Here is a 10,529-nt window from a genome sequence, read left to right as displayed (position 1 = left end):
AGACACACACAGGACACTCACAGGAAACTCACAGGACACTCACACACAGGACACTCACACACAGGACACTCACACACAGGACACTCACAGGACACTCACACACAGGACACTCACACACAGGACACTCACACACAGGACACTCACACACAGGACACTCACACACAGGACACTCACACACAGGACACTCACTCCTAGCACACTCACAGAACACTCACACACAGGACACTCATTCCTAGCACACTCACAGGACACTCACACACAGGACACTCACTCCTAGGACACTCACAGGACACTCACACACAGGACACTCACACACAGGACACTCACTCCTAGCACACTCACAGGACACTCACACACAGGACACTCACACACAGGACACTCACACACAGGACACTCACACACAGGACACTCACACACAGGACACTCACACACAGGACACTCACACACAGGACACTCACACACAGGACACTCACAGGACACTCACAGTGTGCTCACAGGTTAGCCAGGGACTTGATTTCAGCCAAAAAGTAGAAGAGCTACATAGAAAGTCTACACAATTTCCCGAATTCTTTTTATTTTAACATTAAAATCACTACATAAAAGATACTTTTTAAAACATTTTAACATATGAACTCAATCATAAATATGTCAGTTGAATCATCAGGTGGATTCCAGCAATTTACTGTCACAGGAGGAGTCAAAGGAACACAGGGTTTATGCAGGGTACAAATTCTGCAAGGGGCATAGAAACTCCACAATAACATTTTCACATCGTATTTCTGCAAGAATTAGGTAAAGCTTGTGTGCAGAGGACAGGGCAGAGTTCAACAGACAAACCCCGTTTTAGAGTTACATGACCCTTCAGAAGGCAGTGCGTGTCATTGACTCTCCGTCTGCCTTACAGACACTTGTCCTTTTGTTTCACCCTTTTCCGCATTCCGCAAGCACAGTTCATTTCCAAACCAAGCTTTTATTTCTACCCTGAAAGGAATTTGATAACAGCCACTGTCTGAATTTTAAATCTATATATAACATTTATATCATAACTAAGTATAAGACTATGTTGAATATTCCTAAAATGTGAGGAATATTCTCGCGAATGCTGTCATATTTACAAAAATACACCTACATTGAAACCAGCATCCAGAGAAGTGCAGCTAGTTAACATCTCATTTTCTGATTTTCTTTTTCTATGTGAACAAAATAGATTCTTAATCATCTTTGGTTGGGTACTACTGAAATAAAAGCTAAATTTATAAAAGCATTAAATGAACATTCCTAATGTTTCACTGTTCATAGATATGCTTTAATTTTGTATACATATTTATGTTACCCCAAAATACATTCATTTTGAAAATAGAAAACTTATGTGAAAATTTGTTGAGCCAAACATTTGCAAAGTGGAAGGAACTCAGTTTTTTGAGATTTCTTACCAAATGGGTCCATTTTAATGAAATTGTATTTACTTAGCATAGACAGGTCTGTTGAGGATGCACTCCAAAGAACATAATTCGGCAGTGTCTGTAAAAATATTAGAGCGATGTGTGGGGAGAGGAATTGCTTACAACTAAACTCAAACTGTTTCAAAATCATTTCCCAGTCGGATTTAATTTTTAGTGAAACCTTTGCTCCCCTTGGGGAACGGTAAACAGGAGTTGTGCAGGTCCAAAGGACTTAGCAACCGGCAATGAGCAAAAGGACTGCGTTGCAGGCCTGCTATCTGAACAGTAGCTACATAAAGCAGGGGACGCTCAAAACAAGAGATCAAACAACAGTTTACATTTCTTTTAAATCTAATAACTTCACATTTTGATCCTGTATTTAAAAAAAAATCTTTCAACACTTGTACATTTGATTTTAATCATAGCTAATTGCTCTCTGAGTATATAAGGATTTCCCCATCGTTGCCAAAATATTAATCGCATAGCAAATTTGCTCATTCGCTGGAAGTTACCTTGAAGTCATCCCCGTAGTTACGAGCCTTGTTCGCCTATACCAGTTCTCATTTGGGTTTCATCTTTGGAAGGACAATAAAACCGAAACACCTTAGCAGAGAGCCTATGGCTCCCCATGGAAATCTGAGTTTCTTCAGCAGCTTTTCACCAAGTGATGAGGGAGCAGTGCAGTCTGCAGCATCCCCAGCGCAGATCCTCCTGTGCTCTCAGGATTAACACCTACCTCGTCTTTTCAGCCAGACTGGCACCACGTCCTTGTTTAGGTTTCCTTTACTCTGGAAAAACAGCAGAAAGTTTTTCCATTTTACTCACCACCATTCCACCCCTACCACCTAAGGGGCGGTCATCAAGCCATTTTCACCTCAGCTCTGCCAGCCAGGTTTCCAGGAACGAGACTGCCCACGCTTTTTAGTCAGTATTATGGGAGGTCGGCATGCACTGGTCAGAAAACCTTCCCGCAACCGGATCCCCAGCTCTGGTCACAATGCTTCCATGCGCTTCCGTGCCTGTCTCCTTAGACATTGGTGGCCTCCGAAAAAGAGTCAGTGGGGCCATTATTCTTTTTGACTTGCAGGTTCTTTTTAGCCTTGAAGGTCATTGACACCTCCGAGTGGATGGCGTCCAGCCTCTGCTCACACCGGAAGGTGGAGAGGAACGCCTTTCTGTAGTTGCTGTTCATCCAGCCGTAGAGAAGAGGGTTGGCAAAGGTGGAGCACATGGCGATAATGTGGAACACCGTGAAGATGAGTTTGTACTCCTTCAGGTCCAGGACGTGGCTGTCGATGTCCACAGCAAGTTGGAAGGCGTGGAGCGGCAGCCAGCTGACGGCAAACACCACAACCACACACACCAGCATTTTGGTTGTTTTGTGCCTTCGCTGATGGTAATGGTCACTTGCAGCTCCCGGGCTGACATGGTTCTTCAGCTTACTCCAGATACGGGCGTAGGAGAAAGATATGATGCCCAGAGGCAGAACGTACAGGATCAGTAAGGTGGAAAGACTGTAGACCGTGCCGTAGACACTCTTCTCCTCCCCAGGCCACTTCTCAGTACATGCCACAATCTCAAAGTCGGGAATGATCTCAATTAGTGAGTACTCCCGGAAGATGGCCAGGGGACTCGCCAGCAGGGCGCTGATGCCCCAGGCCAGACCAATAATCAGGAAGCTGATTCGCTTGGAGATCTTACTCTCCAGATGGTACACAATGCAGCGGTGGCGGTCGAGGGCAATGACTGTCAAAGTTATCGTGGACACTTGCACTGCCAGACCCTGAGCGTAGGGCACCAGGTGGCAGAGAACTGGACCCATTTTCCACTCTCCCATCAGGGTATAGGTCAGAGTGAACGGCAGGCAAAGGGTATTCACCAAAAGATCTGCCACAGCCAGATTGGCGATGAAAAAGTTGGTCACCGTGCGCATCGTCTTGAATTTGATCACCACGTGGATGACCAGGGAGTTGCCAATTACGCCCAGCAAGATGATGGAGCAATAGGCCAATATGAGGACCACCTGTACCTCAACCAGCTTGGTGCTGTCTATGAGCTCCGGCTCGGGATCAGGGGGCAGCTCACCTCTAGGAGTGGTGTGCCCTGGCCCATAGGACTCCACCTTTGCTTCTACGGTCTGGTTCTCCTCGGCCTCTGCGCCTACGGGGCCCATCTTCAGCACCACTTCCGTCTCTCTTGGCCTCCCAATAACACAAGAATCTACAATAAAAACAGAGTAGCAAACCATGAGTGAATCAGACAGCCATCCCAGAGGCTGAGCTCCTCGAGAAAACTGTGCTCCCAAGGTCCAAATGAGGAGCAGAAGGAGGGAGAACATGAGCAAGGAAGTCAGGACTGCCAGGGGTGCACCCACCCACTGTGACAGTGGAGCTGATCTATTGGGAGCTCACCAAGGCCAGCTGGACTGGGACTGAATAGGCATGGGATAAAACCAGACTCTCTGAACATGGAGGACAATGAGGGCTGATGAGAAACCAAGGACAATGGCATGAACTGGCTTTGTGGGAGCCTAGCCTGTTTGGATGCTCACCTTCCTGGACCTGGATGGAGGGGGGAGGACCTTGGACTTCCCACAGGGCAGGGAATCCGGACTGCTCTTCAGACTCCAGAGGGAGGGGAAATGGAGTGGGGAGAGGGGGAGAGGAGTGGAGAGAGGGGGAGAGGAGTGGGGGAGGGAGAGAGGAGTTGGGGGAGGGGGAGAGGAGTGGGAGGAGGGGAGGGAAATGGGAGGCAGAATTTTTTCAACAAAAATAATAAAAAATAAAAAGGGAAAAACAGAAAAAAGAAAACTGTGGTCTGACCCTAACACTGCAGACCATGGAACAGTTCGATAAAGCCCTCTACATGAGTCTGTTCACAACCATGGGTTGGTGGAATTAGGTCTTAAATAACTACGGTCATGGTAAGAACGGATTTTTCTATAGGAGGGAACCAATTCCACAAGGAGCAAAAGCAAACAGATTCCATTTTCGTGCAAAATGGATGCAATAAAATTTATCAATTTCACAATTGCTATGAAGTTGACAAATTAACGTGGAGGAAAGTCTCACCGCCTTAGCTGTTTGAAACTGACAAGTATACACCAGTACACGGGATAGAAAAGGGACAGAAGATTTCCCTGTGCTGAGTGCCTGAACTTTGGGAAAATAAAATGAGGCGAAAAGAGTGGACCCCTACATAGCCACCTTTTCCTTCACCTGTGCATATGTTCCCGCCCCTCATATGTGTGTGGGGATGGAGGAAAATGAAGATACTTGTAAATGTTCTTCGTCTCTGCCCCTTGGGTAAGAATTCATCCAGGTATCGTTTCTCTGGTGCCATCCATGTTTTTTTGAGAAAGGACTTCTTACTGGCCTGGAATTCGCCAACTAGGCTCGTCCTTCTGACCAAGGAGACCTGCAGGTCCTACTTCTTCCCCCTCCCCAGTGCATTATGAAAAGCACAGTGTGTTTGGGTTCTTTTTTTTTCTGGGCCACCTGGTGTTTAAAATGGAACTCTGTGCAGATCTGTTGTTTGGTCTCGGGGTCTGAAAGAAACACCCCACACAGCATAGAGCAGCATCCTCCAAAAGTACTGCATCAAAAATACACCCAGTCTGACCCCTGACACTTCTATGTAGAGAAGTTTGGGGAACCTTTCTTTCCCTCCTACCCTACACCCCAATTCCCCTGCCTGTGTGATCTGCTGCACTCAATACATTAATTAATTAAACCTTCAGGGTTAAAACTGAGATAAGAATTCCAGGTTTCCTTGTCTCCTTGAGACCCCCGTCATGCTTTAAAGATGCCCCCGTCTGGTCTCTACCTCTCTCTCCCACACATCCGCTATCACCATGTCTACCGCACCCGTTTAGTTTGGTCCAGTTTCTAACTGTAATTATCCTTATAGCCATGCATCTTATTTCTAATTTTCCTTCTATTTTTCTGGCTGCTTTCATTCATTGATTCATGAACTTAACAGGTAAAATCATGCCCAATTCACCATGCTGATTCTGACATTTACAAGACATGCATTCAACAAGCCCTTGCAAACCCGTATCCTGCTGGGTGTTAAGACAGAGGGTAATACTTCCACTAGATTGCTTAAAATAACACTCTGGCTTTACTATAAATTCATTGTTAAGTGTATAAAAACACTCAGAAACCATACCTCAGTGGTAATACTTATGAATATACACACAATCACAAAAGGCCTCCACTATTAACTCCGAAGACCTTTTACTGAATTTTTTTATTAATCTTAACAACATAATCTCCTACTATTGGTAGATGAATCCTGTTTACTGAGCTCACAAACAATGTTTGCTGGCCCTGTGTGTTTCCACTCCTCTTCCCATCTTCTCTGCCTCTGTCTCATTCTGTAAGACTGAACCACAAGTTATCAGGATCCTGGTTGGGTTGAATCAGTGGGAGGAACTCACGAGTAATTAAAGCAGGAGGCATGAGCAGAGCTGGCTCAGTGAATCAAGAGCTTGCCACGCAAGTGTGGAGCTATGAAGAGAGCCCATTAGAGTTGGCTGCTTAGGGCACATCAATAATGCCAGTTCTTTTGCAAGATGGGAGATGGAGACAGGAGAATTCCCAGAAGCTTGTGGGGCAGGAATCCTGGTGGGTGTAGTTGTGAACAAGAGACCCTGTCTCAAAAAGAGTCAAGGTGGAAAGTGAGGACCTTCACCGATGCACACACACACACATATGCATACATACATACACATCATCCACACACACCCTATACACATGTACAAACCCTACACACACACCACACCTGCACTCATGCACACTTATACATACAAACATACATATACACATAAACATATACACACATAATACGTACCTTACACTCATCATGTACACATACCCTAAACATATCTGTCATATGCACACATAAGTAGTTTTAAAAAGAAAACTGCATGAATAAAAAGCAGGAGGAAGGAAGACAACGACCCTTGCTCCTTCCTCCCTCTGTGTTCTGGGTAGCGCCTCAGCAGCTCTTCTACGGCCCTGTTTTCCACAGTGTAGACCCAGTGAGACTGTTTCCTGTGGGGGCCTGTTTCTTCGGTCTTGCTCACACTGCCTCTTCTCTGTGTCCCTTCGGTTTAAGGCAGTAGAAGGCACTGTTCTTGCAATCCCCAGACTTTCAGTGTTCATCTTCCAACACTTACATAACCAAATCTCTGCAGATTCTTCTCTTCTACATCCCTGGATGGATTTTTTTCTTTGTTTGTTTCATGATCAGCTCAAAGCATGCTTTAATTTGTTCTCCCATTAAAACAAGACTCAGCTCTTTAGTATGACATTCAAGGCTGGACGGTGTCATTGCAGAGCCCTGAGCTCTCTGGACATCCCAACAGACATCTGCTGCTCTCTCACACTAAATGGCTACGAAATCTAGAACACCCCAGGCTTCCCCATGCCTCTCTGCCCTCCCTGTGGTGAACCTGGTTAACCAAAAGGCTCATTCTCCCGCCCACAACACAGGCCACATTGTGACTGCTACAGTTGGTCCAACCTAGGACAGCAATGTCTTTGAAGACTAAACCTGAAACTTCGTCATCTATTGTTTAATCTTGAGTTGCACCACCTAGTACATTAAAGACACTCAGTAATTAACAAAACCAATAGAAATATAAACAAGAATACAATTTTACTAATAACTAGTACCACCTGCTTAATACAAAATACAGTTTCAGTCCTGTTCTTTACTGAACATAATGACACAGGATTTATTCTGGGTCACAGAAGCTTCATATGTGGTTTCTTGTTCTTAATCAGGTACTTGCTTCTGTAAGAAGTCTGGCCTAAGACCCTCTTAATTCAGTTCTTGATTACAACCTTTTAAATGGGCTGTCAGTATAATCCACTCAGCAACTTTTCCCAAGTGCTTATATCTATTTCTCTCTTCCCCTACTACTACTACTACTACTACTACTACTACACACACACACACAAACACACACACACACACACACACACACACTCACTCACACACACACGTCCCCCTCCTATGTTACTGGAAGCTTTCTGTGTACTTGTGTTTGCTATGCTGGTGCTTTCTACCTAGGTCAACATACATTTCAAACAGAACATTCCAAGGATAGCAGACCCACTATTAATTCTGGAAACACGGCATTGAAACCATGGCCTGTTTGATAGACTGTACCGTTTCCCTCGGACTAAGAGCCTGACTCTGTAGAGGGCAGAGACCCAGACCCCACATATCAAGAGGAGGTGAGCAGTACTCCAAGACTTGCAGTTTGAGGCTCGTACAGGTGGAACTGAGTGTAGACACCAGGTTTAAAGGCACCAGCAAGAGGAGCGTATTGGATTTATTGGCTCTTTCCTTCTTTTCAGCCCTATTTTCTTCACTCCGAAGTCCCTTTATTTATAGCTCCTCTGCAGGAATGGCTATCGATCGACAAGCTATTAGCATGTGGACACTACGAGCTGTGCTAAGGCACAGTACTCGCCTTGGGCTTGGAGGAGTGCTACCTGAACACAGGATCTATCATTCACAACAGCGCTTCTGGAAAAGGAGAAGAGAAAAGAGCACAAGAGGAGAACGCCACGTGCGATGCTCCTGCCTCCAGCTAGAAGCAGACAGCGGAAGAGCCTTTCCTTGAAATGAGGCAAAATGAAGCATTCGAGTTATTCAAGACTAGCTAGTGCTGTCTTCTTGAACAGGTGCACCCTAAGCCAATTCCTTAGAAGAGGAAATGATTTTTTTTTCTTCTTCTGAGGCTCAAGGTGCTTTAATGAGTCAGAGAACTAACTACTCATGCTTTGACTACGTGTTGAAATCTGTGGGTTTGCAAGTTATTTCTGCAACAGAATCACTCCAGGTGAGCAAAGCCTCGCATCCTATCAAGCACCTCTTCCAGGGATGTTTTCCCAGGGAAGAACCCCAAACACTATGCTACACACCTGCTAGCCCTTCTGTGAGGGGAGATGGGACTTCAACCACGCTACATGCACGGGCTGACGCATCGTATGAACGTCTGAAGGCTTCTCTTTCCTGTGTCTGCTCTTCCTTTCTATGACAGCAGGGCTGTCTCCTGCTCACCCCTGACATCGTAATGACTGGTCCCGACTAAGAAAGGTATTCAAATGTTCGTGTCACCCCCTGCCACACCACCATAGGTTTCTCCTAATGGTTGATCCCATCCAATGGAAATGAATGGAAGCCTAATTAAATGTCTCCTTTTGAACAGGTTTGGAAAACCCAACATGACCTTGCTCTTTAGAAGGTCCTTGATTTTTGTTTTTTAAAGAAGCAGCAGAATCCTATCTTACTGACTCAGACCATAGTGTTTGGTCAAGGAACATTCAAGAACCTTCAGTATAAAAGAAAAAGTCTAGCAAAAGAAGAAAACAAGAGTGGTCCTAACCCCTCTAGAATCCGTGTTCCGCCTAAAGTCGGAGAGGGCTGAGAGGCTCTTCTTAGAAGCACTATGCCCCGTTCCCTGGACAGGACCCCTTCGAGATCTCAGAAGAACTGCAGATTGAACTTACTGCGCCGGCCCTTGCGGTTCAGCTGAGCTGAGGAAGGAGGAAGCCAGTAGTGTGCAGCCAACCGGTTGATGGCCCTGGGAGGCTCCCAAAGCAGGTCCGGTTCTGTGTGGGACAGCGTGAGCAGGCAAGCAGGAACGGGAGCGGCCGGCTGAGTGAGCCACTACAATGCTGTAGCTGCCGAGCTTATCCCTGGACCTCCGTGGCCACTCAATCTGGGACCCCGCACTGCGAGGTGCAGAGCCAGGGGGTAGAAGGGGCGGGGAGAGAGGAGGGTCGGAGATGGAGGTGGAGGCGAACCCTGCCCTGAAAGGAAAGGATACAGGTACCGGGGTAGCGGAGCGATGGCCTTGCAGGGGGGAGTGAGCCGGATAAGTTCCCGTGGCCAGGGACGCGGGGAGAAGGTCCGCCACCCCCTGTAACCCGCGCGCATCTGCACCCTACCCTAGGCAGCACAGCTCCCCATCGCACGTGGCCACCACTCCCAGCCGCAGCTACCCTCACTCCTCTTAGGAGTTCATCACATCTGCAGAGGAAAGTCAGAGGCAGGAGGGAGCCCCCGCTGCGAGGAGGGAGCTGCGGTCCCCGCTCCTGAACAAGGGACAGACAAATAAGCTTACAGGAGTCAATCTGGAGAGACGCTCGGCACCTACCTCCACACCCCGGGAAATCCAACTCTGGGCTGCTGAGTTTCGCGGTGTAGGAGGGAAAGCTGAGAGCCGATCCCTTGCAGGAGCTGGATCCCAAGGACAAACAGCCAGCACGCTCTGCCAGAGCGGGTGCAGGAGCTGCGGTAAATGGGGGTCGCGGGACCGTAAACCAAGTCCAGAGCCTAGTGGCCCCGGAGCAGCAAGCCCTTAACAGGTGTTGATGGAATCGTGCGGATTCTGTCTCCGAGGTCAGCGGCTAAAGCTGTCTCTCAGAAGAGAAGCAGAGGATGGCAGAGGGTCTTCAATAAAACAGTCTTTCTTTGTCCAGTTAGTTGATTTCAAAATTCTTCGCCCTTGGATCTTTCACCAGGAGCGCGGAGTGCGAGTCCCCGGGAAGGTTCCTCTGATCTGGAGCCTGCCCAAACTCCCGCGTAGGAGTAAAATATGACATACTGGACTTCCAGTCACCAATGCTGGGAGGGCTAGGAAGGGGTTGCTTCAACTTCACCCCTCAAAACTCTTCATTCAAAGGCTGTCCTTCCTTCTGGAGGCTTGCTGCAGGTCTTCATCAATTTTAAAGGGGGCAGCAGAGCCTTAAAGTGGCGCATGCACTGGAAGCCAGGATTGCCTCAAGACCCCGTTCCCAGCCTTGCACCAGTCACCTCAGCGCATTATTATTATTATTATTATTATTATTATTATTATTATTATCATTATTATTATTATTTTAAATTTCTAAAATGAGGATGGTCGTACTAGTTCTCGGGATTTCTCTTAACCAGGCAAAAAGATGGTTTGGTTTCTCTAAAAATAAAAAGCTTTACTTAGCTATTTGTAAAAGGTAATAAATACTCCTCCACGTATTAATTACTCCTTTTATGTGAAATGGGTTTTTGACCCCCTGAAAGTCA

The 10,529-nt window shown here is 46.7% G+C and overlaps 1 protein-coding gene across 3 annotated transcripts; it reads right to left on the bottom strand.

The window, feature by feature from the left end:
- Positions 1-566: 566 nt before the first annotated feature.
- On the bottom strand, positions 567-9,857 carry Npy2r (neuropeptide Y receptor Y2). 3 transcript variants are annotated; one of them, XM_041658877.1, is made up of 3 exons: positions 9,622-9,740; positions 8,972-9,274; positions 567-3,662 (listed from the first exon to the last, which is right to left on the bottom strand). In XM_041658877.1, the coding sequence occupies exon 3, from the start codon at positions 3,613-3,615 to the stop codon at positions 2,470-2,472; it is 1,146 nt and encodes a 381-aa protein (XP_041514811.1). In that variant the 5' UTR covers positions 3,616-3,662; positions 8,972-9,274; positions 9,622-9,740; the 3' UTR covers positions 567-2,469. The 3 variants fall into 3 exon arrangements, with proteins under 3 accessions (XP_041514811.1, XP_041514810.1, XP_041514812.1); XM_041658876.1 differs by lacking the exon at positions 9,622-9,740 and adding an exon at positions 9,413-9,516; XM_041658878.1 differs by lacking the exon at positions 8,972-9,274 and having other exon boundaries at positions 9,622-9,857.
- Between the last annotated feature and the right edge of the window lie 672 nt (positions 9,858-10,529).

Source organism: Microtus oregoni, unplaced genomic scaffold (genome assembly GCF_018167655.1).
Source record: "Microtus oregoni isolate MIOR12 unplaced genomic scaffold, Mior012 000010F_ref0000083, whole genome shotgun sequence".
Taxonomy (NCBI): Eukaryota; Metazoa; Chordata; class Mammalia; order Rodentia; family Cricetidae; genus Microtus; species Microtus oregoni.
The sequence above is the reverse complement of the archived record's forward strand: the minus strand, read 5'-3'. Positions and strand labels throughout refer to the sequence as shown.

What these genes read in the sequence shown, in the direction of transcription:
- Npy2r (XM_041658878.1), bottom strand. Translation starts at nt 3,615, where the DNA reads ATGGGCCCCGTAGGCGCAGAGGCCGAGGAGAACCAGACCGTAGAAGCA.